At 39.3% G+C, this 27,897-nt stretch overlaps 4 protein-coding genes across 7 annotated transcripts in view; 1 reads left to right on the top strand and 3 right to left on the bottom strand.

The window, feature by feature from the left end:
- Window positions 1-27,897, top strand: part of NF1 (neurofibromin 1) — a 170,926-nt gene that overhangs the window by 98,845 nt on the left and 44,184 nt on the right. The gene's annotated exons all lie outside the window — the stretch shown is intronic.
- OMG (oligodendrocyte myelin glycoprotein) lies at window positions 8,701-11,557 on the bottom strand. The gene is made up of 2 exons (XM_005298866.5): window positions 11,251-11,557; window positions 8,701-10,483 (listed from the first exon to the last, which is right to left on the bottom strand). Exon 2 carries the CDS (start codon window positions 10,475-10,477, stop codon window positions 9,128-9,130), a length of 1,350 nt encoding a protein of 449 aa, XP_005298923.2. The 5' UTR covers window positions 10,478-10,483; window positions 11,251-11,557; the 3' UTR covers window positions 8,701-9,127.
- On the bottom strand, window positions 14,450-17,699 carry EVI2B (ecotropic viral integration site 2B). The gene is made up of 2 exons (XM_005298867.5): window positions 17,561-17,699; window positions 14,450-16,133 (listed from the first exon to the last, which is right to left on the bottom strand). Exon 2 carries the CDS (start codon window positions 15,861-15,863, stop codon window positions 14,916-14,918), a length of 948 nt encoding a protein of 315 aa, XP_005298924.2. The 5' UTR covers window positions 15,864-16,133; window positions 17,561-17,699; the 3' UTR covers window positions 14,450-14,915.
- On the bottom strand, window positions 21,301-26,948 carry EVI2A (ecotropic viral integration site 2A). The gene is made up of 2 exons (XM_005298868.3): window positions 26,812-26,948; window positions 21,301-23,173 (listed from the first exon to the last, which is right to left on the bottom strand). The coding sequence occupies exon 2, from the start codon at window positions 23,158-23,160 to the stop codon at window positions 22,387-22,389; it is 774 nt and encodes a 257-aa protein (XP_005298925.1). The 5' UTR covers window positions 23,161-23,173; window positions 26,812-26,948; the 3' UTR covers window positions 21,301-22,386.

Below are 27,897 nucleotides of genomic sequence, written 5' to 3'. Positions count from 1 at the left end.
ATTAAATGGAGCTCACATAGCCCAAGAACAAGGACAGCCAGGTGTGATTTGAATGGCATCTTGTTTCTATTTCGGGGGGGTGGAAGAAATATCACAAGTTAAAAACTTTTTGTTTTTCTGGTGAACAGCAGACTGATCTAGCTCACTGCTCTCCGATAAACTGTTCTCATTTATCTGAATAAAGCAAAGGGAGCAATAAACTTGCTTGAACCAATCAGCTATGATTCCTTAATCACATTTAGCAGACAAGGCAAAAAATTTTGCACTTTGGAAAACTTGACTTCCATTTACTCAGTTTAACCAATTTACTTAGTTCCTTTTTGGGCAATTTTTTTAGAGAAGCATTTACTAAAAAGGCATGAGATCAATTAGTATAACATTGTCCAGTCAAAAAATACAGAATATAAGCTTCACGTGTACTTACTCAACACGGAGTATAATTATTTTACATTTTAACAAAAGGTTCTGAGATCAGCACAGAAAGTTCTCAGTCTGTAAGCAAAATTTACATAAAACACATGTATGACTAGCCAACCTAAAATACGATTCCTTATAAAATATCAAGACATCAGGCTTTGAGCTGTCTGTTTCCAAGCTCAAAATACTTAAGGTAAAGTTCACAAGCCAGGTAAAAAATAAGGAATTAATTCCATTTATTGAAGAGTGAGACAATTTTAGCAAATCATATAATTTCATACCTTTTTATTGTTTCAGATCCTCTTTAGGGAAAAATGAATTCAGTTGCTAGATATCCTTTGCCTCTGAAACTGCTGTCTCTAATTTTAAATTTCTTTCCTACTATTTAAATATCACTTCATAATAATGTAATCAAAAACCAACTAATAGCTGGCTTGGTTTCCTTGTTTACCTATGTCTGATTGGATTTCTGTTTCCCAAAGTAAATAACTTCTTTTAAAAATTCTAATCAGCATTGCTTAAAGGAAGTAAAATAACTCCCTGAAAGCATTTTAACCCTTCAAAATTTCCAAGAATGTGCTTATGCCTTGATCAAATCAGCAGCATTCAAGGAGTTCTCTGAAGTTTCTGGATATGGTGGACTATTATGTAGAAATATGGGATACTCCTTGCTTATTTAGGTCAAGCAAGAGAGCATAACCAGCCCAGAGTTTGTTATAGGAAAGGAATTTTAGAAAATCAAGCATGCAATTAAGGTACATTTTTGGTGGTATAGTGTCTCTTTACATATATCAGAGGGGTAGCCGTGTTAGTCTGAATCTGTAAAAAGCAACAGAGGACCCTCTGTTGCTCTTTACATATAGTGTGTTAGTGATGGTAAGGGATTAGATAAATTAATTTTTGAATGAGGCTTACATTATGTTGCAAATATATAACAAATCTGTTTCTTACTCTTAGCTGTGTCAGGAAAAAATTGTGGAAAAACCTCTGTTCTCTGAGTTCCTGCTAAATTGCTAACAAATTTTACAGGCATGTAACTTTCTGGCGGAGTGGGGAGAAATATGCTGATCTTACTTGCACTGCTTTTCAGCCCAAAGGGGAATTTTTCTCCAAAGTTTGGATGTGTTTGATACACAACAAGGTGTTTTTCTACTCAGTCATTACTGTACTTTTATAAAGTCTTAGTAATTTTTGAGTTCCATCTTGACAAGGGGTTAAGCCCATGACTTGAAATAGCACTAAATTCAGCTGTTACACCTTTGCATATCCATTGGGGTCAATGGGCAGCACGGACACAAAAAATTAGAACTTGGCCTAAAAGTTTGGCTACACTTGCAAGTTAGAGCGCATTAAAGAAGCCCCAGGTGCCCTAACTCCCGACCCGTCCACACTGGCAAGGCACTTAGAGCACCTGGACTCTGCAGCTGGAGCGCTTCTGGTAATCCACTTCCACGAGAAGCATAACGTTTGTTGCGCCTCAGCTGAAGTGTGAACGAAGTGTGGCATTACTGCACTTTGATCGGCCTCCAGAAACGTCCCATAATCCCCTTAAGTCAAGTGGCGACTCTTGTCATTGTTTTGGAATCGGCTGTGGGAATGCGGATATCCCCTTTCAAAGCTCCGTTTCTGACATCCGGCATGCTTATCTGCTCCTGGACAAAGCAAGCCTTTAATGTGGAATGTTGCTTGCTGTGAGTGTGAGAGAGAGAGGCGCAGGGGAGGGATGGTCTGAACTTACAAGACAACATGCTGACACACTTTTAGCACCCCAAAAACCCACTCTCTCCCCCCACATACACACAACACACACCCTGTCACACTCCACTCCACCCCCACATTTGAAAAGTATGTTGCAGCCACTTGAACACTGGGATAGCTACCACAATACACTGCTCTTTGTGGCGTTGCAAGAGCTGCTAACGTGGCCACGCCAATGCACTTGCAGCTGAGTGTGTAAACACTCCGCAGCATTTTCCCTGCTGCGGTCTCCGAAGGCTGCTTTAACTCCCAGTGCTCTACATCTGCAGGTATAGCCATGCCCTCAGTGTCTCGTACATGGCTGAAGAAATGTGATTTAGAAAGAATAAGGCTGAGTGTGTGAACGTTCTGTAGAACAATATAAATAAGTATTTACCTACATACCTGTTGGATTATAATGGCTCTAGAAGAAATATGGGATCTGCTCTGTCCACACTTGAATGAACAGTTTCACTTTTCTATTCCTGTAAAACTGTATTAAAGTGTTGAAAAGCTAAGATTCAAATATTAATAGAAATATTAAAGATGAATATGTGTTACAGATAAGCAAGGGTGGGTGGAAGTGTTTTGCAGATGACAGCTTAATTTTTTTAATTTCCTTTTTGCAGTGCTTGGATTGAGGAATTAATACAGACTGAGGACATTTTTTTCCCTCGTGAAAGTTCGTGCTTGAGAGCAGTGTCTGTCAGGCACTATACTGGTTATTTCGTTGTATAGTTGTACTAAAAAAAGTAATCCCTGATTGGTGACTGCCGCCCACAAGCTTTTCGCCGGCAAAACTTTTGTTGTTCAGGGGTGTGTGTGCGTGTTTAATACCCCTGAACGACAAAAGTTTTGCTAACGAAGTACCAGTGTAGACATAGCCTTTCACTTCCCCATCCTTTTTCCTGTTTCTCATCTCCTCTGTCCTTTCTCTAAATTTTTCCCCCTGTGGCAATCCCTAATTCCCAACCCAGTGTGCTTCATTCCCCCCTACTCCTGTTGTATTTACTAAAAAATGATCAGTGATTAAACAATGAATATTGACTCTGAAGTGTTAACATTGCTCTTAAAAGCTAACACTCTAAATGGATTAATTGGGGACATGGGAGTTCATACCTATGAGTCAGGCAGTCCATGGACTCAGGCAGTGATCACTGCATTGATTATACTGTGTTAGCCTTTGGAAGGTTATCTCGACAGCTCTTAGGGCTAGAAGCTTTTTTAATTTAATCGTAGATTCCAGAAAATCTGAAATTGTGGTGCAGGACAAACGCAACTCGCAGTCCATATGTTTAACACTCCTACACTATGGAGATAGATTTTGCAGGGTTGTTTGTTTTTCGTTTTAAGTGTCTTTGAGGCAATAATGGTTTGTCGTAACATTTTTCCAAAGCACTGTTTTCAAAAGTGATTTAGGAGCTTATGTCCTGTTGTCCTTCAGTAGAATTTGGTCTCCTAAGTAATATTTAAAATTTTTAATCCTTTGTCTATTACAATTGCTAATTTTCAGCTGGTTTTGTCTAAAGTGTCAGCCTGGCAATACTAGTATATATAGTTGCAAGCTGTAACTACCGAGTAACAATAAAAAGAGTTGCTGCTAAAGATGAGCAATTAATATGCACAAACTGACATAGTGCTTAAGTACTGAAATGAAATTAAGTTTAAAAAATCCAAAATTGTTAGCATATGCATGGAAGAAACTAATATTAAAACATTTTATGCACACAGGGAGATGATGCTGTATTGTGTTTTATAAGTATTCTGAAAAATTTTACACCTGATGAAGAACATTTTCTTAGAGGTGATTTGGATGGAATGGAATGATTTTACCATTTAAAGAAAAGCAAAAACTGATTCCATTGTGTCCACACCCAGAAGAGTCAAATTGAAACATTGGTTTTGTCAGGGTTTTGTGATGTTTGTGTGTAACCATGGCAACAAGTGCTTTAAAAAAAAAGCATGAAAATATATTTGTAATCAAAGAATGGAATGAAAGCAAATACAGTACTGAACAAAATCTGAAGCTAGTGCATGTAATCCTGGTAATCCTGTGTATTTGCATTCATGTTAATTTATTTCTTTATTTTCTTCACATTTATCTTGAATGCAAATGACTTGCTGTTAGAGCAGGGAGGAGGTAGGCAAATGTGTTATCCATTATGAATTCTAGTTGCTCAGCAACAGTGCTGGCAGAGCCTTATGATTCAGCCTGCTTTACTGTAAGCAGCCTATTGACCAGAGGACCTCTTAACTTATCCCTAGTGTAGGTAAGTTTTTAAGACAGAAGGCTGGTCCTAAGATTTGGGGAGATTTTTGCAATAACGTGAAGGGGGAGCTGCATACTGTTCCCTTTCCACCTATGATTTGATTCTCTGCTGCCACATATTCATGACTGCTTCAGATCACCTCTTAGCTGTGACTAATTGCTAATATTGTTGCCACCCACTCCTCACCTGCCTGAGACCCTGTCCCTCTGCATGAAGAGGAAACCACAAAATGCCAGATGAAAACACAGGAGGCCAGTTTCCATCTCCAGCCTTATGTCCGATATGGAAACCAGATAGCAGCCCATCGTATATGCAGTAATTACTTGCCCTAACCAAGTTTTTGGTTGTCCTGGACATGCTGCACAAGAGGATTTTTCCCTAGACTGCATTTAGCATTTACTGAACATGAACTAAGTGTTCATTGCACACACACTTAGAGCATTTCAGAGTTGCTTCCATGATTCATTCTGTCACACCCAACAGAACTTGACATGATTAAATGAATTGTGCGGCAAGAGCGAGTTTACTGTCTATGTAGTGTAGGAAAATGTTTCTGATTGCAGCCGAGGTGTGTCCAGTCATTTCACCTTGTTCTGTGACCTCTGTTATATCTCACAAGCTAAGCAGGTTTTGACTAGTATATGTGAAGGGGAGAGTTCGAAGAAATACCTGATTCAGGAAGTGCTGGATGGTTGGTGTCTCTCTTTCACTCGCCTTCTCCCTTCCCGGTACTAAGCTAATGCATCAGCATGCTTGGGGTCATTGTGCTGCTGGCAGTGCCATCTATTAAATGTCCTGGCCAGTGGCCTGGAATGCACCTGATGATGTGAGAGTAGATTTGAGGTAAAATTTTCATCAAAGCCAGTTGACACTAGTGGATAAATCTGTTACATCAGACTCAATGGCAGATAGGAAGGGTTGGCTTTGCCTATCATGAGACACTTCTGTTGGCCCTGATTTTATGCAGTCATTGAAGTTACATGGTAAGCTCTTAAGGCAGAGGTGGGCAGTCCTGCCCAGCCCCTGAGCTCCTGGCCCGGGAGGCTAGCCCCGGGCCCCTCCCCCGCTGCCACAGGGCTGGGGGGTTGGATATAGGGCAGGGGGTCCCCAGGGGCAGTCAGAGGACAGGGAGCAGTTTGGGGTGGGGGGGCAGGGAACAGGGGGCAGTTGGATAAGGCAGAGGTTCGGGGTGGGGTTAGATACTGGGTGGGGTCCTGGGAGGGGGCGGTTAGGGGACAAGGAGCGGGGTGGGGTTGGATGAGTGGGGAGTTCTCAGGGGGTGGGAGGTGGGAGAGGCCGGATAGGGGGTGGGGCCAGGCTGTTTGGGGAGGCACAGCCTTCCCTACCCAGCCCTCCATACAGTTTCGCACCCCAATGTGGCCCTAGGGCCAAAAAGTTTGCCCACCCCTGTCTCAAGGGCTAGTATTGTTTATATTTCAACTTGAGTAATTACTTTCTTTTTACTGAAAATCTCCATACAAAAGATCAGGAAGGTTGTAAGTTTTCTTTTCTTGTCCCAACTGTTACATACTCTTAGATGCTAAACAGCTGCCTAGTTGCTTAGTTTTACCCAAGAAGTAGCTGCTTTTCTGTAGTGGGTAAACATATATATTTTAGCTATCTGAAAATCTCTGTAGGCTTTGAGATCAATGGCATGATTTAATTGTAAATTAGCTTAATAACTGAAAAGGACACACAGAAAAAGTGTGTCAGGGTAACCTTTTAGGTTTGTTCTTATTTGGTCACTACCCCAATTTTCCTCCATAATACCAGAAGTTTGAATTTTGAACTGGGTACCATGTTCAGAAAGGGATGACCTATTTGCATAGGAAAGCCAAGAGTATTCAGAGATGTGATGGTATGGGCTTAACCTGTCGATAGCTGTGAGGCATTTGGAGGATATATAATAGTTATGGTGAATATTTATTTTCTTCAGAGGAGCACTACCAATAACTCAATATTAAAAACTGTGTAATTGGATGTCAGTGAAATAACTGAGTTTTTTAGTCTCATCATTCAACATATACTTTGCAGTTAGATTTTAAAATACACCTCTACCCCGATAGAACGCTGTCCTCGGGAGCCAAAAAAATCTTACTGCGTTATAGGTGAAACCGTGTTATATCGAACTTGCTTTGATCCGCCTGAGTGCGCAGCCCCGCCACCCCTCACCCCCACCCCCGGAGCACTGCTTTACCGCATTATATCTGAATTCATGTTATATCAGGTCGCGTTATATCAGGGTAGAGGTGTATAAGCAGTTTACTTGCTCATCCCTTTCTGACCGTTTTTTGATCATAGAAATATTGTTCACATAGAGAAGTCTTGTGAATTATGATTCCAATGGCCATGGAATTAGATTTAGAATTTACCTTTAGGGTTCGCTCCAAAGCAGAGATGGTTATTCATGAAAATTTTGCAGTCCCTTAATCTGTTGCTTTAGCATCTGGCATGGAGCATGCCCGCTCACAGCAGATAGAACTCTGCTTCCTGCCAGCCTCTTCCTTTTCTACAAAGGAGACAGAGGCAGTTCTATTTTCAGTGTGCAATCTTGATGAGGAGTTCCCCTTACCAGCCTCTCTGACAAAGGCACTGCAGACCAGTGGCTTCCAACAGTATCCTCAATTCAAGGAACTGGAATATGTCTCCTGCAGCACTTCTGAAAGCCCCTCCCAGCTACTCCCTATCCCCAAGTGCCTGGCTTTCGTTTTGCACTTCATTCCCACAGTGCTCCTCTCCATTGCCTCCTTCCACTTCCCAGATAGCTAAAAGGAGGGTTGTAAATATTCTATATCCGTCGCCTAGCAGCCAAAAGGGAGTACAACATGCTGAACTTAAATTCTAGTGGGGTCCCCTGGCTTTTGCTGCACCCTCATGCTGGATCCTGTGGCACGCTGGGAATTAAGCAGCTACCTGAAATGCGTGGGCAAACATTAACAAAGGCTTGTAATAATGAAATATTAAGAGAGTGATGGTGATAAATAAAGCTAAGATTTTGTCATGGATATTTTTAGTAAAAGTCACGGACAGGTCGGAGGCAATAAAGAAAAATTAATGGAAGCCCATGACCTGTCCCTGACTTTTACTACTAATCTCCATGACAAAATGGGGAGCTCAGCTGCGGGGTACCCACATCCCCTGCAGAGGCTGAGCAGCTGCGGGGCCACTTGGAACTCTGCTCAGAGCTCTGTGGGAGGGGGGACTGTCCCTGGCGGCCGGGTGCTGCGGGGTACCCTACTCGGCGGCAAGGGCGCTCTGCAGGTGACTGGGGGACACTGCTGCTCCCAGCCTCTGGGGCTGAATTCACGGAGGTCGCTGGAAGTCATGGATTCTATGACTTCCGCAACCTCCGTGGAAAAAATCATAGCCTTAGTTATAAATTCATTAAAACTCTTTTTTCAATAGTTTTTCTCTGTATTTCGCATTGCTGCAGACCTTCAGTAGCATATAGCAAGTACCTTTGCTGCACAGTTTAGCGCTACTCTGCAGCAGAGTACATGGAACCATGCATGTAAGTATAACTCTGCTCAGTAGTGTGCAGAATATAATCATGCTAAACTGTGAGCTCATCCCCTTGAGAAAAGGAAGTGGGCACATAAAACAAAATTGATTAGACAGTTCCTCTTAAATTTCGTGCCTTCTTGGCCTTGATGGCTCTCAAAACACAAGTGTTTGTCTCAATGACAAATAAGTACATTCTACTATTTAATTCGTTGATCATCATCATATTGACTGTAATTGACGTATGCTGTGTAATCTTGCATAGGTAAATTTGCTCGCAGTTCATTTTGCAGATCAAAATTAGTATGAAGGTACATCATGACCCAGTCATGTAATGATTTTCCTTTAAGTATAATGGAGTAAGTGGCTTTAGTTTGCTAGAGATGTGCTTGAAATAAATTTAAAAGAATTAAATTTAGCAATCACTTTTTTATTTATAGTGCTTGTTATCCAAGAATTTCATAGTAGGTATATATTATCCCCTTTTTACAACCTGTGGAATTGAAGGCACAGAGATGTGAAGTGACTTGCCCAAGGTCTGTCAGTGGGAGAGCCAGGAAGAGAAACCATTCCTTAGACACTCATTTCTCCTTTTGAAAAACCAGACCATGCTGCCTTCCTTAGTTTTTTCCCAGTCCAGTAGATACCAAAATAATTTATTATTTTTAATTCCTGAATTTAAAACTGTGGCTCTTCATTCATATTAAAATATCTTTCATACTTATGAAGTAAACATAGACACATACATGACAACCATATTTCCACAAATAATAACTTTGTTTAGTGAAACAGGTTTAATTTACTTTATTTCCCCTCACCCTCTTTTGCATTTCATTTTAACATAGAGGATCATAACAGCTGTATTACAAGAATCACTGATTGGCAAATCAAGCCAGAAAAAGCAGATATGTTACAGGCCTTTTATTTTTTCTGGATGTTTAATGATAAAACGTACATAAAACCAATACATAAAATTCCGATGTTTTATTTTTGTGCAAGGAAAATTAAAAATGTAAATACAAAATAAGCACATTTCATAAAAACAAAGCATTTGATAGGTTAGTTTTACTCAATACAACATTAAAATAAGTAGCAGCTTAGTATAGAGCAGAGTCAGAATTTCAAAACTGAATTTCTTGTATTTGATTCACTCTTAGACTTGGATGATTTTGCTCCAACTATTTCTCACTGGAGTAAATTTGTTAATTTTCAGAAGAAAATGCAAGCCCTTGGCCAATCAGAACTGCCACTGCATTAAGCATTACAACATAGAATGAATACACCTCACAAATGCTTGCTTTGGAGGGCGCATGAGTGTTAAAAATATTTGTGGTGGACTCCTCTTTCCTTAAGGTAGCAGTTGTGCTTTGTGCAGGCATTTTAGAGTAGTTTGTTAGCATTCTGCTGGTAATACTTAGGGTCATGGGAGTAGTGGATGATCCTGTTGAACTCATCATGCTTGAGTTCACATCAGTTGAATTTTTAATGTAGATAGTGTGTGTGGCTGCTGCTTCATGCGAACTAATTTTCCGAGTAGTCGGAACTTCTGGATAGAGGAGTAATGGTCTATCTGTGCTTGTAAATAATACTGTTTGGCTTAAAGTAGCACTTAATGTAACTTCATTTGCTCGAAATTGTTCACGTATTTTTGTCACTTGGATTGGGTCAGTTGCCATTGGAGAGCCATTTGTGTCTACTGCCTTTGTTCCTTTACCCATGAGGTTAGTGTCTGTAACTGTGGGAGCAGACAAAAGTGGGGTGGCATTAATCCAAGACATAGTTTGATTGGGGCATGGAGGCCCTATCACAATGGCTGCTGTTTCCTTCACCCACTTGAGCAAGTAAGGGATATTTTGCTTATCGTTGCATGACCATGGGTTGTTATAAAGTGTTATGACTTGTAGTTGAAAGAGCCAATCAAAAGCTTTGTCAGGAATATATGTGAACTTGTTGTTGTGCAGATAAACGTTTGTGAGGTGTAGCAGCCTCACCAGTGTTCCTGGAAGTATTTGTGTTAAGAAGTTGTTTGATAGATCCACCGTCTCTATGTTGTAGGGCATATTGGTTGGAACTGTCCAAAGTTTGTTGCTACTGAGATTGAGAAACTTGAGACTGCTCAATGTATTGTTGATAAGTACCGCTCTTTCTACCATATTCCTGGAAACGTCAAGCACTTTAAGATTCCACTGGTAAGCTGTATCAAGTTTCTGAAGAACTTTAATATTGTTACCCGTGGCATATATTTCCCATAGAGACTTGGGCAGATGAGCAGGAATGTTCTTGAGCCAATTATTTGAAATATCAAGGGTCCTCAAATTGGTGAACTGAGTCAGCTGATGATCAAGATCAACAAAGTGGTTAAAAGACAGATTTAAATATGTAATGTTCTCTTGAAGTTCATGTGGCAGTGTAGTCAAGTTTCTGCCAGAACAGTCCACATTTCTGTTGTTTCCTGAGCACGTACACTTAGAAGGACAAATGCACAGAACAGTGGGAATAAAAATCAGAAGGACCAGTAGACAAGGACGTGTTTTCAGTATCTGGTATTCCATTGTTGCCTGAAAATAAATATACCAAAGTGACACCCTTATAATATAGATAATATACTTAATGCATTTGTAAGGCTCATCTTTGCACTGATGACTTGCTGGAGAAATTGGGTTTAAAAAAAAAAAATCTAAAAATACCCTTTGTGCTATAGTTCTTTTTATAATTGTTTACAAAGCATCCCTCCATTTACCGGTATGTGGCAGAATGAGACTCATTTTTTCATCTTTCCCCCTTAAGCTCAATTGTGGGCTTTCTTTCTAAAATGAAAGTCTATTCCAAATGTTATACAATGTCTGCTTTGTTTTTTAGTGATTTCAAGCCTATGTTATCTTAGGAATAATGTGCTCTTTTACACAGATGGATGAAAAAATGGCTGTCAAATGGATCTGCCTTAAAAATCTCTGCAGTAATGTAGCAATCCCACACAAACACATGCACACTGTATTTGTCTTTAATAAGATTTGTTGAAGTTCTGCTAGATAATGTGTTACAAACTCATTTGAAACCTGAAATCCGAATTCCACATCTTTATTCCAAAATAGACATTAGTAATGTCCTTCCTTTATATAACTTTACTCCCATTCTCTAAATAGTCTAATAGCCAACATGTATATTTGAAACCAGAATTAACATTGGAATGAAATCTAACTGTCACTGCAGCAAATTTCTGGTGCATGCAATTGTTATAGACCAGTATTTTCAGTCTTATTTCCGAATCTTTAATTTTGCAGTAGGTCTTTTGCAATTAAAAACAAACGAAAAACCCCGCACTTACCACAGTCCCTTCTGCAGTATCAGTGCATCATTTCTGTGAAAGATTATGCTTAAAGGTTGCCTTGTTCTGGAGAGTAGCTACAGTTCCTCTCTGTGGATTGTGCGTTCCTCTTCAGCTGCATCATATTGCTGTTAGCAGGGGCTCTGCAACCACCTGATCAGCACTACATTGGAGGACTGCAGAGCTGTTGTTGGTGCTGACTCAAATTTATTGCAAGGGGTGCATGCTCAACAAAATAGGTTTTTAATTGAGTTACTAAACTTCTCTATATGCATCTTTTTCAAGATGTGGCTCCATCAAAATAAAACCTGTAAGTTTGACTACACAAATAACAGCCAGTAGAATTTCTGTAGCTCAGTTTTTTGCTTAATTGCTGATTTCCCCCTAAAAGCCTATTTACAACTGCTGTTCATATCTGCTATGTTGTTGGTACCTTCATTTTATTCTACACTTTTGTAATAATGTCTTTACCAATTAACTCTGGCTTCCTCTGCTTCAGCCTTCTTAAACTATACTGCCCAAGTCTTTCGTAATACTTTCAAGTTGGCAGTATATATAAAATTTAATTTTCCCTTGCTAAAATGAGATTGTCAGTGTATTCTATCAGCTACAGTATAGTACTGTTTGGGATTTTTACAAATATCCTCAGTGAGACTTTATTTATTTAAATTTCCCCCAAACAATCAATGTACAGCTTTATGCTATTCGTTTTTAATTTGATTATATAATGCATGCATTTAAAATCCTTAATTTTTATAAAACTTTTCCTTCTGACACATTGTTTCTGGCATCTTCTGTAGCTACTTTTATCTTAGCTTTTCCTCTGTCAGTGAACAAAATGTAGATGTAAAACTTAATGTTTATTGTCAATGACAATTTGGAAAAAAAAGCTTTGCAGTCGTTTATCTATTTTTGTATTATGTGCTAACAATACGCTCTGTGCAGCATGTACAGATGCATACTCCCTGCTCCAAAGAGCTTGCAATCTTAGAATTATAAACGGTTTCCTTTTTTGCCAAAATGTTATGGACAGCTGGTTTCAGCATCTGGCAGCTTATCCCTATGAAACTAAATATTGAGTGTGCTAAATTCTATTCTGGATCATATATCCTCATCAAAATAGTTAATTAAGATCCAAATACAGGGTCATGTTCTGCTACCCCATTATTGATAAAAGGGCTGCTCAGGTGAAACTTAAGGCGGAATTTGGCCAGCAGAAGCTTTATTGCCGATGTTGATCCATGAGACAGACAGAATACAGTTGAATTGAATTTCAGCTTGACTTTTCAGAGCTGGCAGTTAGAAAAACATCTTTACTTTTAAACTGAGTGAATTACATATTTAAGTTATTATGGGACAATAAACTTGGAATCCCAAGGCGCCATATTTTACAGGAACTCCCTTTTCAGAGTAGGGGTACTCTTTAAAGAACAGACTCCCTTCTTTGACTAATTTATTTTTTTCAAACCAAATCAGCTTTTATTTAAAAGTTGTATAATTTCTTCCTAAAATCTTGGAAGAATCCGCTTTATGGAAAATCTGGATTCGTAATACAGGCTGCTGGTATTTTGAGCCTCTTTTTGATTAATCTTAAATATGGACTTTTCATGCTAAGTCCTATTAGGATTTCAGTTTCTTGGTTCAAATTCTTTGATCTTTAAAATGATTGCAAATGTATTCTCCAGATCTGCTTACATATAAATAAGTTTTATATTCTTTATATATAAAGCCACATACGGTTTTGCTATATAGCACACAGAAGAATTCTCTTGAGCAAGATCCATTATAAAATTCCTCAAAGGTTCATCTTTGCAGAAACCGTTATTTCACCTGAAGGTTACGGCATTGTAAATGTATTCGTCAATCAATATTCTTTGTCCAAACATACAGTACATGAAAGTTAACTCTGAGGCTCATGGCATGTTGTATTAATTTAACTCTCGTGAAGCTAAATTATGTCCTTTTCATTAAGACTTGCATGTTACAGCTAAAAAAGTGTATTGTGCTCAGAGCTTTTCACAAAGTTGTTTTGCAAACTCTGGGCCTAATTCTGCAATCTTTACATGTAAAACTCCATTTGACTCCAGCTAAAATCGTAGGATTTGGTTCTCTTTAATAATATTACACCTTTACCCTATTCCTTTGATAACTTATGCTCAGTGACGTTTGTTGCTCTTAGTTTAAAATCCATCTGAAGTCTAATTCTTTCAGTTTTTTTATATGTACTAGTAATAGACTTCCTCATTCTCTTCCTCTTTTTGTACCACATTGCACGTTGCTCATAATTACTCCAGATGCACTTTATCTTCCTGTTACACATGCTAACATATAACCATATTACCCAGCCTTTGTACTCCTCTGAAATGAGTGGATGAAGGAATAGACCTTCATTGTATGTCTTGATCTTTAAATGTTGCATAGAGTTTAAATCAATTTTCTCCGAACTAACATTTATAACATGTCTCAATAAGCATAAACACTGCAGTAGGCTTGTGCCCCAGTGATAAGTATTTCACTTTGTCTGAGGTTTTTTTAGGAAACCTACAACCACCTAGCGCTCTGCTCTGTTAAGCTACAAATACAAAGCTCCTTCCTCTTTGTGAACGCACTCGTTAATAAAAGTTAACATTTCTTACTGTTCTAGCAAAAAATGAAGAGTCCGTACACTAGTAATTTTTCTTTCGAGTGGGTGAGAGAGAAACCACTAGACTCCTTTTGAATTAATCCAGCATGATGAATCCACAATTAGCATTGATAGGGTCTCAGTCTTTTTACTGTAAATAACTTTTCCAGGGTTAATTCTCTTACAGATGGCAATGTTTGTAATGGACCTCAAGGCTGCAAAAAACCCTGGTATTATAAAAAAGACTGAAGCGATGCTGGCAACTAAACACCTATTGGAAATAAGTTCAGTTTTCAAATGACTGGTCAGTTTAAAAAAAATAAAAAATAAAAAGGGTTCCTCTCCCTTTTGGATGGATGTTATGAGGGCTAGTTGTTGAAATGCTTTGCGATACTTCATTTATGTGCTATAGAAGTGCCAAGTAGTGTATAGTAAATAAACCTAAATGTATATGGAAAACATATAAGTTTGTAAGTGTGTCCAGGCACTGGAGTTTTGCTGCTAATCAGAGGTTTTGTGTTTAATCAAGTGGAAAATTTAGTGAATTTTAATTTCAGTACAAGTCACCGAGACGCCTTTGTATTCAAACATTTTATTAAAATTAAATGTGAAGTGTGCTGCTGAAGTGACTGTTAATTCAAGTTATACAGCCCGGAAAAGCAAACATAAAAGTTAGAAGCTGTCTTTCTATAAAGCTGGACTCATTGCATTTTGAAAACTGTATATATGAAATTTCTTTTTCTATAGCTTTTAAAATCTGTAAATACTAGAGCACCATTTAAGTACTTGGTCCCGATTTTTCCTTTAGCTACCGTCCATACCCTGTATTGAAGTGATTAGTTTCAAACAGATCAGTAGGCAGTTTCCATCTGTAAAAAGCTGATGTTTAATAAAAGCTGTAACTTCATATAGTTCTTATCTATCTCCACTTCTCACGTAATCATTTGCTTCAAAACACTTTTAAGAAGGATGTGAAGTATGTTGCAAAGCAGGCTCCTTCAATTTATCCAGGGTCTGGTCATGCTGGTGGTGGCAGCAATGGTCAATTTACATCTTGATGGGTTAAGTCAGGAGGAGGGGGAAACTGGCTCTGTGCTTCTGATTGAAATTCAAGGGATTTGCTGATTTCGGGACAGTGATTCTCCTGGACTTCGTTAAGCCAGTCAGGTGGAGGTGGCAGATCAAGTGACTCAGGTGGGGGAAGGATTGGGTTGAGTGGAGGGTCGCATACATCACCCAGTCCATCTGAAACAGGAGGTGGGGGCCCATTGATAATATTTGAAGAGGAAACCAAAATGTTGTCGGCTAATGGGCCAGAGCCTCCCTTTAGTGTATCTTGATTGGGTAAGTCAGGAGGAGGGGGAAACTGGCTCTGTGCTTCTGATTGAAATTCAAGGGATTTGCTGATTTCAGGACAGTGATTCTCCTGGACTTCATCAGGTGGAGGTGGCAGATCAAGTGACTCAGGTGGGGGAAGGATTGGGTTGAGTGGAGGGTCGCATACATCACCCAGTCCATCTGAAACAGGAGATGGGGGCCCATTGATAATATTTGAAGAGGAAACCGAAATGTTGTCGGCTAATGGGCCAGAGCCTCCCTTTAGTGTAGGGGTGGATTGGTTGCTCTTCTCCTTTGTGTTGCAGCTGGGTGGCTTCTCAGGCCTGCCTTTTGATTCAGAGTTTTTAGAATCATCCAGGGGCATGTTTTTGTTAAATTTCCATGGCAAGATAGAGAGAACTGATGTACGTTTTGTGGCCATCTCCATGTCTTTAATATTCTCCACAAAGATATCAGGTGTGTCTCCATCTGCAAATGGAGAGCGACCTGCCCAGTTTGGATCAACTCGAGTTGGCTTTTTTGAGCATTTCCACAGCAGAATTATAATAATAACTATCATCATACCACACAAAATTATGCCAATTAACATTGCAGCTATCCAGCTCCCATCACTGGGTTCACTTTCTTCTGTTGTAGTGGTCTGAGGTGTCATGATAGCTGCTGATGGCTCTTCAGTTTTGTGTAAGATGGCAAGTTCATTTGATTGGTACAGGAACCTGGGAGCTGTATTTCCTTTATTTTTTTTCAAGATTGACCAATGTTCTCCTTGATTGTGTCAGAAAAATAGTTGACGATAGGTTTGTTGGCGGCCTCTGTATCTCTGTAGAAAGTTATCTCCACAATTGTCCATAGGAGAAAATTAGGATTATATGGTTGGTGTTCATTTCCCTTCTGCTGATCATATGCAGTGTGATGTTATCTTCTGCAGTAAAAAGAGAATAAAATACAGTTAGCTTTAACTTCAGAGTTATAATATAGATTTCTGTTTTATAATTAAAAGCTTGTTTATCTTCATTAATTTGCTTTTGACTACCAACAGTAAGATTGATGTAAATGGCAGAACTACTACTCTTTTAAAACACCATTTCTGCTTCTGTTGAAATGAATGTCAGGTTTGTGACTGACTTGAGGAGGAGCAGGGACACTTCTGATGTCATTGATCCTAAATTTCCTCTTGTGTGGTTTTGTTTAAAAAGGGAACAGCCACAATGTTCTTTCCAAGTTGCCAAAAAAGGACTAGGAGAGAAGACTGTAAAAAAGGTCAAAGTAGTGATCTGTATGGATTGTCAAATTTCCTTGAAAAGTTCAGATCCTCACTTTTAAACAGGAAATTAAATGCAAATTAAACCGCTCATTACAAAAGTGATTTTGCATTGTTTAACATTTGTTAGTTACAAGTAACATCCCTAAATGTAATGTACTTTCTTTTCTATACTTTTAACCTTTATCTTGGATTCTCAGTTCTCTTTATAAATTAATACTTGAAGCATATCTGTTTAAAATGATGATTTTCTGCTACAGTTACTGGCATGGAACTAGAATTTCAACAGTAGATCATTGTTATAAATGGACTCCTGAATACATAATGTTTTTTGGAATGAGAGGTAAAATGTTAATATAAATTCACTTGCTGTAATGGAGTGGAGTTTTTTGCTATTACTGTTTAAAGTTCAAGCATCAGTCTAAATGATGAGATTAATAAAGGACATATTCTGTATGCCCAATTCATCCTGCTTCTTTTGATCTACCTTCCATATTTAAATTGCATGAAGAGAACATTTATTGGTAAATTAACGTTGAGAACTCAGTTCAGTGTGCATATTATTAATAAAAGCACAGATGTTTTCATGTACATGTTAGTGTTTACCAGAGCATAAACACATCCAGGCAGTAAGTTAAAACTTCTGGGAACATGTCAAAATACTGAATTAATGTTTAGACTTGCAACAGGTAAAAATATTTCACTCATTTGTGCTTACTCTGCTCTCCTTTTCTACATTTGGACTTCATCAGAGCTCAGTAAGATACTGATAAAAATTTTCACAGCTGTTAACCTAATAATTCACAGGGGAAATTCCGGGTAATCTAAAATTAACTGTTGATTAGACTTTGAACTTGGTTTTGAGACTTATTGGTTCTAATAGCAATATTTGAACAGTATGGAGAGATCTTCAGAACAATAACACATTGAAGAAAACCATTTCCTAAAACAGAATACCGTACACGAGTTATAAATTCATTACAAAATATTCTACACCATCAAGTTGCAAAATACAAGTTATTTAATGTCACATCAACAACTAGGTAGCCAAAGCAGTTAAATCTTAGCATATGAAAACTGTTCCTTACCTGTACAATAATGTCTCTTGTATTAAACAGGCTTCACATACTAAGTTAACATTTTGCTGTTTCAAAACTAAAGCTGTCAGAATGGGTGTTGCACATTAAAGAGCTCTAAAAGGGTCTGCTGTTCTCACGTGGAAAGTTTTTTGCATAGAAAGAGGAAGTTTATCAACACTTGCTGCCGGAAGTGTCAAGATTAGAGAGATGACTAAGAATTAATGTTCAAAAGTCGCATACTTGAAGACCAAATTTGGAATATGTTGTTGTGTGTTTAAAAAAAAAAAAAAGTGTAAATAGTCATGTTTGCAATTTTTGCGTAAGATATGCTTAGTAGTATTAAGGTTTATGTGCCTGTGTCTGTAGAGAAAACATGAGCAATAGTAATTTTATATATTAAGTAGAAGTAGATTGAGGCTAACACAATCTTATTCGTACTTTCTGTGCTTTTCTGGTGAAGTGCAACAATTATTACCGTTCAATGAGACTAAAATAAAAATGATTTAGCTCAGAAGTTCTCAAATGGTGGTCTGTGGAGAGCTGGCTGATCACATGGTGCTGGTTCCCTTCTGTATTTTCGTTTCCTGAATTGCATTAAAAGGCAGCTAAAAACACATTAAAAACTTTCCTATTACTACTGTTCCAAATAGGCGATTTTTGTAGTTGCCACACTGTGTGACTGCAATTGGGAGGGGTTGTGCTCTGTGAAATCAGCAGGGCTCCTTTTGATCAACGTCAAGTGCTTGAATCCTGCAAAAAATGCAGGATAGTAGCTACTGTATCCTTGTAGATTAACAGAGGGTGGAGTGCCTCTCAGAAATAGAGGGGATTAGGAGCAAATGTGCAGAGGAGTGCTGTATTTGGGTGTACAATAGTAAAATCATAGAAATAAGTTTAGACTGTATGTGCATTTTATATATTATGTGCAGAGCAGGGAGGGAACTTCTCCTTAAATATTTCTTTCGTAGCAAGTTAGACATCACTGACTCAAGGGGCTTTTTGAAAAAGTAGTGTGCAGTATATGACATTTACATGCATGTGAAAGAACTGGTGTATGGTAAAATCACTTTTTAAATGAGACTCTCCATTAGGGTTACCAGACGTCCAGTTTTTCCCGGACATGTCCGGCTTTTTGGTAATCAAACCCCCGTCCGGGGGGAAATTTCCAAAAAGCCGAACATGTCCGGGAAAAATACTCCCAGCCTCTGGCATCCCTGGTTTACCTTAGAGCGGGCTCCGGTGGCTGCTGTGCTCTCTGACTCCTCGGCTCTGTAAGAGCCGAGCTGCCCGAGCGCTACCGGCTTCAGGCAGCCCCCATGCCTCTGGACCCTGCACTGCCGGCCGGGCACTTCCCCTCCTGGGCTCCGGCGGCGGCTGCTGTGCTCCCTGACTCCTCGGCTCTGTTTAAGAGCCGAGCTGCCCCAGCGCTACCGGCTTCGGGCAGCCCCCATGCCTCCGGACCATGTGCCGCCGGCCGGGCACTTCCGCTCCGGGGGTGCAGGGTCCGGAGGCATGGGGGCTGCCCGAAGCCGGTAGCGCTGGGGCAGCTCGGCTCTTAAACAGAGCCGAGGAGTCAGGGAGCAGCACGCAGCAGCTGCCGCCGGAGCCTGGGAGGGGAAGTGCCGGCCGGGGGCGCAGGGTCTGGAGGTCTGGGGGCTGCCCAAAGCCGGTAGCGCTCGGGCAGCTGTTTCATGGCTGGGAGGGAGGAAGGGGAATGCGGGGGCTCAAGGGAGGGGCGGAGTTGGGGCGGGGTCGGCAGGGGAAGGGGCGGAGTTGGGGCGGGGCCAAGGCCATGTGGAGTGTCCTTTTTTTTAAAAAATTTTAAATATGGTAACCCTACTCTCCATAGTAAACAGTGTTCTGCTATAACTGCAGCTGAACAGTTTTGGTGGGTTTTCTCTTCACGTTTTCTGCTGGTAGAGGGAACTGGGACCACATCTTTGCTGTCCAGGGGAGCTGTAACGGAATCCAGCAATGATGTCATGATCCAGTCCCCTTAGAAGCCAATGGAAAGACTCCCCCCGACTTCAGTGGGAGTTGGATAGGCCCTTGATCTCGGTTGCTGCTGCTCAGCTCCTACAGAAAGTTACGTGCTGCGGGTCTGGGGGAGCAGAGGGGATAAGGCAACACGCTAAGGTGAAATTTGCTCCCCAAGGGACCCAGGGAACAAATAGCAGTGGAATCAATTCCCTGAACCAAGGGAAGCACCACAGTCTACTCCTTCCACCATCCTAGCCAGAGGAGCAACAGCCAATTCCAGTGCATAAAACTTCAGTGTCTGCTGTTGCAGGCTTGCACCCCTGACCATCACTTCTGGCTGAACAGGTAGAAATATTAATAGATGTAATAGGGTTTATTCATTCCAAGTTGGGTTCCTTGATGGAATAAGTTCACTTATTATAAGTGAGGATCGATTTGGTGCTTAAATAGGTTACGTGTCCTTATTTTCCTGAGCTTTAAAAATCAACACTTTCTTGCTATATACATTGTAGATAGGAAATGTATGGGGAGTTTGGAAAGGCCAAACCATTAGTTTTCAGGAGCTACCATCAGCCTGTGGTTTTTTTTTTTTAACACTTGCCAGACCAGTTCAACAGACCTAGTTACATGCTCCTTCTTGGACTAAAGATCAAGCCTGCATATCAGTTCATTTTCAGAACTGGAGAATTTGTCCTTGGTGAAAATAACTTTTGTAGGTAGTTCCTCTAAGGCATCTTTTAATATGTCTCCTAAATGAAGTCTTGCAAAAATCATATTGTCTCAGAATTTTGTTTTAAACACATAGGAAAAATATGATAACGTACCTGTAAGCAATCTACTAATGTACGTGAATCACTGTGCCACCCAGGAAATCCTCATGGTTTTTCTAACTACTTTAAAGTGTGTCTGGCCTAATATTACAGGTATTTTGATTCTAAGCTGTCTGGGGCAGGGACAATTATTTGCTGTGTTTCTACAGTGCTTAGCAGAATGGCTTAGTAACCTGGGTGAGGCCTCTACATCCTATCCCAGTACAGATGTTTAATTGCTATATGTCCATCCATATGTCTGGAAGGAGGAAATTTTTCCTTAGCAATATCTCTTCCCTTTGTGGCAATACAAATATTAATCAGTTGAGCACACGTTTTGAAGAGGTGTGACTTAAATGTTTTATCACATCTGTATGCAACTGTGATTAGTGCCCTGCTAACACAGTTGTAGACTAGCTTAATATGCAGAACAACAAGGAAAATGTTGAAATTGCTAGTTTGGTTTTTCAAGATCCCAAGGATTAACTGACATATCTGTGAAACAGTTCATCTGTGCTTAGGTATAGAAATAATGTGCACAAACAAGAAGCCTCTTCAGTTTCCTCAGGGTAGTGAAACCTATTACAAACATCCATTCAAAAGACCAGCTTAGAGGAGCTAAAATTTGAAGGGGTACTCAAAGAAATCTTTAGGGATACTTCGTAGTAATGGTCTTATGTTAAAGTAGTTCTTGGTAGGTAGTCCTTAGTGCAGGTTTCATTGTATTAATCTTCTGGATAAAGTCAACTAGATTAAAGTAGTAAAATTTCATCTTCATTCTTATAAACAAGCAAATCCACAACAAAAAAAACTACTTAAGTGCATTTCTTTTTCACTCTCCAGTGAGAGACATTGTAATTTTCCCCTTAGTAAACATTTTGGAGAATTAATATTCTAGAAGTTCTTTCATTACAATAGAAACCCCAATCTATTATATACTATAATTATGAATGAGTCAGATTGTTTCAAAATCTATTGTACGTTTTTATTGGTGTTACCAAGTGAGTTTTACTCCAACCCTGTTGCATATAAAACAAATTTTATATATTTTTGCACAAACTTAAAGCTCAGCAAATACAGTTGTCTTTAAATTAGTTCAAAAGCAAGGTAGGCTTATGTTGCAGCCAAGAACAATACGAGAAATCGTATCTTGGCTGTACAATATATTTGCTTTAAAGTTAGTTGCAACCAAACAAATGCTAGCACAAGTAACTGGAAAATGCTAGTTTTTTAGAAGTTGACTCGCACAACATGTACTATATGGGTGCTCAAACTTCTTCACAATCCAGAGCACATCTTAGTATAGAGTTAGTCTGAGGGAACACTTCCCCATTGGTGGCCTTCTCCTCCCATTTGTCATCATGCAACATCTCTCTAACAACTACAGCAGTTGCCTGCCTGTTAGTTATTTATAACGGTTTCTTAATATAATTTAGCAGATGGCAACGAGGAGGAGATAGCACTATGTGATCAGCCAGCTCTCAGCATACCTTCAGTGGTCAACAGACCACAATTCGAGAACCTCTGATGTACAACAATGTGCTTAGGAGCTCTTGAGAATTCTGTTTGCAATATCAGAGTGGTCTTCTAACCTACTGGTTTGTGGGTCACTGCTTACATCAGAGAAAAATGAGCTTCATTTAAAATAAAAAAGCAATTGTATACCCATAAATAGCACTTTGCGGATTCTATACCTACTAGGCTATTGGGGTCCCTCCCTATGACCTTTGTGGGGTTCCTTTTGCTGCCCTAATATCCTAAATGTTTTGTTGCTTTATCCCCACTCAGCTCCATTGACCACCAATTTCTTTCAAAGCAGTAATGGATAGGTCTCCCTTTAAAACAATGCAGGATACTGTTTCAAATGACTGAAAGGTTGATTGCGCACAAGTTGGGGTGCTCCTTCCCATGGAGCTGTGTGCTTCTGCATAGAGTCCCCATTGTTATGCAGTGGAAAACCAAATCCAGGATGGGAACCTGGTTCTCCTGTGGCACTATGTTACTTCAAGGCTGCAGTGTTGTCTCTGTTAGGAATCTGAGCTTTACTTAAATCTCAACTACAAAATTGGTTATGATGCTGTCACATGGTTTTGATGCTTCTTTTTTCTGATGATTGGCTCTTCCGCTAGTGAGTTGCTCAGTTGTTTCAACTGCATTTTTCTTTGGAACTGTGATAGCTGTCTCTAATATCAGGTCTTGCATCATCAAGTCAGTCCCTGTTAGCTCTTTAGACTTCTTCTGCCATGTATCTGATCCAGCTGGCCATAAACTGCTAGTAACCAGAAAATCCCCGTTACTCCTGGGCATGCGCTTGCCTTGTTTAGATCTTTTGAGATAGGATATCTTATTTGCCATTACCACCGTTGACAGAAATAGACATGTGCAAAAAACAACAAGCACTGCTATTACAATGAAACAAATTAGTAACAGAGATTTCTTTTCTTCACAATTTTCAGTTTTTGTTGTAATGTGGGTCCTGGTGGTGGTCAAAGGGTCTTGAACTGCAGAAGTAAGATTAAAGCCAGGGGAAGATGTTGAAGGTTCCTGACCTAATGTTGATGATTGAAAGGCAGCTGTCTGCATTTCAAAAGTAGTCCTTGAAATGTCATTGTAATCTGCGTCTTGCGTAATAAGATTTGTACTGGTTTCAGTGGTACTCCGGTTTTCACTTATGTTTTGGGTAATGGTACTCAAATAGCTCTCATTTGTAACCCAGGGATGGTCAGTGTAGTTCGCTCTGATTTGCAAGCACAATGGAAAGATGGTTGCAACAATGAAAGCAAAATGTGGGTTACAGCGCCTTGTCAATTTCATGTTCATAGCGGGTAGTTACCTGTAAAAATATAAAAATATAGTATTAGTTCAGTAAATGTATTCCTGTATTGATGTTGAAGGTTTGAATTGGAGCTCTGTTGAAATGTTAGGCAGATGCTATATCTATAGTTAGACAAGTTTCTCTTTGCAGTAACTTGACTTCATGTATTTTGGGCATGTTATGAAATGTTAGAAATACAGGAGAAAACAATCTAAGGCAGTGGTTCTCAAACTTTTTTTCACGGACCACTTGAAAATTGCTGAGGGTCTCGGTGGACCACTTAATGATCTTTCCAGATGTTCTTTGTACCATTAGCTAACTATTGTAAAGCACTTTGGATAAAAGTGCTATATAAAAAAAAACATAATTAACATTTTTTGTTCTACAAATAAAAGCACACAATTCATATTTTAATATCAGTGGTGTAACCTTTCTAATGGATGGCTATGCCCTCCCCGCCTCCCGCGGCAGCCCCCAAGCTGGGGCTGGGAAAGACGGGGGGTCTCTTCCTCTCTCCTCCACTCCAGCAGCCCCCAAGCTGGGGCTGAGAAGGAAAGGGGTCTCTCCCTAGCAGCCACAGCCCTGGAATTGAGAAAAGTCATTGCAGTCCTGCACATCCCAAATTCCCCCCCCCCTCTTCTCACCCACTGTCCTCTCTTACTTACCCCCTATTCCCACCAAGGCCGCCACCACCCCACCTCACGTGTGTCTTTTCCAGGGTCTAGGCACCTAATTAGTGGAGCCATGCCTACATGGCTTCACTAATTAGGTGGGTGGCCCTTCATTCTTTTGTGTGCGGCCACCCAGGTGCGCACCTTAGAGGGAACTATCCAGGGACCACCTGAATGGAGCTCGCGGACCACCAGTGGCGCACGGACCACTGTTTGAGAACCTCTAAGGAATATTTATAAAACTCCTGTTCCCACCTCCTACTCTCCTGAATGAGTAATGAAGTAATTTTAAAGGGAGAGGAAATGTAGCCATGTTTAAAAACAAAACAAAAAATATAAATTTTACCCAATCTTAAAGATGACACCAGTTAGTGACTGTATCCGCTCATATTAATCCATTAAAGACTGAGTGCAGCTGCCAAGCATCTTTTTTTAGTAAATTTCCAGCAAACTGATGTCTCTTTTTTGGGTTTACAATATTTCTAGTGATTTACTGATGTTTCTGTGGGTTTCTTAAAGAAGAATTGTCCCCTTTTTCCATAATCTAGTTGCATGGATGTTAGCAGTGCAGGAAGCGTTCATTAGCTTGAATAAGCTGCATTTATTTTAATTCGTAATTACAATTGACAAATTTGAACCAAGCACTGGGGGCGGCCATGCTGCCGGAAGGGGGTTGAGTTTAGGGTGACCAGATGTCCCGATTTTATAGGGACAGTTCTGATTTTTGGGTCTTTTTCTTGTATAGGGTCCTATTACCCCCCCACCCCATCCCGATTTTTCACACTTGCTGTCTGGTCACCCTAGTTGAGTTTGTAACCCAGATATTGCAAAAGCCCAACTTGACAGTGTCCAAGTTGCTTTAATGTCAGTTACATAGATAAAAGAAACTTCTATAGTATGCAAACAAAGTATTTTCAGTATAGTCTATTTCTTTTGGGGATTGAAATCGGATGAATAAGGAAAAGTGATCTGGAATTTCTTACACAAGATATAAGTAGTAGTAGCCTCGCTAAAATGCAAAAAATGTTTTCACTGAAATATGTGAGATCATGCAGATCATGTTGTTACTAACAGCATGTTTCCATTCTACAATTGCACAGTATTCAAATTTGTGCATCATCTTTAGCCATAGAATTTGGCAAAAAGACAGAATGCTCTGTGACTTAAAAAATTAATACTAACAAAGTAGGCAGGTGATGCGCCATGCCTAATGCTTAGCGTGCTCTGGTATTGTCTTTCCCTTCTTCCCAATATGTAGGTTTTTGGGGGGGGGGGGGTTGTCTATCTGTCATAGCCTAAGTCCTTATTCTTCAAGAAGCTGACTCCAGCAGGCTTCTGAACTTGTATAGAGCTCTTTGCAAGACTGAAGGCCTTACATTATAAATTGTTAGAGCCGGGCAGGGACTTTCCAATATGTGATTCTACAGTCCTTAGCAAAATGGGACCCACCCAGTCTTGATTGGAATACTTAAATTCTACCAACATACAGAAATAATAATAAAAGTATGAAAATTAACATGATCTTTTTTGAATTGCAGCATTTGCAACCCTCTGATACACTGTTGATTTTGTGTCTGTGATGTAATTTCCTCCAGATTGCATATCTGAAATTAGAGGCCGATCATCCTTATTATTACCTAATTTCCCTGTTTTACTTGTGAATATTAGCAAATTATATAGTTTTATTCAAGTATTGTATAGTATGTTCTGTTAAAATTAGAATGACTAAAAATCATGGCTGTTCTTACCAATGTGCTAAGTATTTAAACTACTGCTTTAAAGATTATTCTGCTGAACAAAATACCTTTTCTTCCACTCAAAGCATCTTAGAAAAGATCTATTTACTTTCAGTCATATTCAAAAGTTGTAACATAACTACCAAAGTACCTAATGCATTGAATCATAAATGTATAGAAAAGTGAACTTGCTAAAGGATTTTGGCATCTTTGCAGAAGCTGAAAGTGATGTCCTTTAGACATGCCAGGGTCCTCCAGAAAGCGAGGGAAGAGAGGACTTAATATTCCTGGTATGTCTACTGTAAAAAAAAAAAAAAAAAAAAAAAAAAAAAAATTGAGTTTATGATGTGTGACGCCAGACTCAAAGAAGTAATAAAGGGCACAAATGTTTTTCTCTCTGCAGTTCATATTTAAGTTAAAATTAGACTTAGTTCTGAGGTAAGGACTTCCTCCTTTTCAAACTGAGCAGAAAACTAGCTTGTCATATAAGCTGCAGGCGGGGTAAGATTTTTATCTCAAAATGGTTCCGATTGTAGAAGATGTCTTGTAACATGGCAACAAAGTAGAAGGAGAAAGCTGAAGTAAACCATGTAAATTATTCCCTAGTGGAATGGACTACCCCTTTTTAGGTATTTTTAGCCATTTGAGATGGGTCTGCCCTGTACAGTTGCATTTGATAAAAGGAAGTATCTCAAACACCTCATGTTTCCGTTACACAATTGCAACAGTGCTTCTGCATACTTCCACTGACAGTACAATGAGCCCACTGTTAATTGTAGTGTTCCAGACCAGATGTACTGTTAAAAATAAACAAACTTTAACAAAATGTTAATGATTTTATGTAAAGTAACAAAAGCAAAGGAATTGATAATTAAAGATTATCTTTCTCTTTAATTTACCCCTTTGTGCTTAGGTATAGATAGGCTCTTCTGTCAGTATATAGTAAGATCTACAGTACATAGGCACAACGGGACTAACTAGTGAATGACACTCTGAATGCTTGCCTCAGACTCTGAAATATAAACACCCTTTAACATAGTATAACATCTGTATTTTTAGTAAGTTTCCTGTATTCAAGCTAAATAGGCTGGTTGGGAAAAGATAGTATTTCACTTCTTGATCGCAGTTGTCAGACCTGGGCATTGTAGTGAATTGTGTGACGTTTTGTAAAAACATTTTTTGCATTACAACTTTCTACAAATTATAACAAACTCAGAAGCAAAGTGTAAGAAAGCAAATATGGACCTACCTTGCCAGATGTGTGGTCAAAATCAGAGTTGAATTTCAGATTATTCTGTTACTTAATCATGCAGTTTCTTGATATTTTTCTTGGGATGCAGCCGACCAGCAATATAAAACAAATGTACTAGAAGATGATTTAAAAAAAAAAAAAGTGAATCTAACTAAAATATGTAGTTATTTCCTCACTCAGAAAACTAAACCACAGAGATGACACATTTCCTTTCCACTGCAACTCTACCGTGACACGTTAGAGGGGGGAAGAAAGTACTAACTTGCCCAAATTAGCTCTCAGAATGACAGGAAGTGCAACAGAAACAAAAAATCTGTTTTTAGGGCAGAGACTCTCTGCTTGCTGCACCATATATATGTTTATCTTTATACCAGATTATTTTCCCTACGTGTTATATAAAAATGGTGTCTCCAGTGCAATCAATATTGTTTAACTTTTATTTTTATTGCATGTATTTGTGTGAATTCTGTCTTTACAGAATCTCCAGCTTTGCTAGAAGAGTCCAGGTAATGGTAGCACAGAGATGCTGTAAGCAGATAGAAGTGTCACAGATTTCCACAAGCTACTGTGGAGTTTGACTATGATTTGGGTTAATGATACCTAGTAAAATTATATCTGCCATGTTAAAAATCTTCTGGATTAATTTTGGAAGGTGACTGTCCTTCTCAAGATGCAGAGCAGCTTTAATTAAAAACTAAATCTTTCAGATAATTTCAGGCAGTTTCTGATTTGTTTCGTTGTTTTCAGAAAATCTAACAAGCACATTTATACTAGTCGTTTGGCCACTCTTACATCCAATTAGGCAGTCGGATGCCAAGTTTCAACCTACAGCAAATGCAGTGTGAGAGTTACAAACCCTTCAAAAGAGAGTTTGTAATGGAAGTGCCTGAAGATGCTTAGTTAGGGCAGCGTCACTATTATAAATTACCTTTTTTATGTTTCAACATGGGTGTAATTTGCAAGTGTGGAAAAGTGAATACATTGGCGTTGGATGAGGAATCCTTGCTGAGATAATGTTGCCCCTTTACTTTGTAGAGAGAGAATCTAAACTGCATTATTTATGTGTAATCCAATTTTGATGCA

This window comes from Chrysemys picta, chromosome 19 (assembly GCF_011386835.1).
Source record: "Chrysemys picta bellii isolate R12L10 chromosome 19, ASM1138683v2, whole genome shotgun sequence".
NCBI classification, from domain to species: Eukaryota; Metazoa; Chordata; order Testudines; family Emydidae; genus Chrysemys; species Chrysemys picta.
Note: the sequence above shows the minus strand (reverse complement) of the source record. Positions and strands in the feature narration are given on the sequence as shown.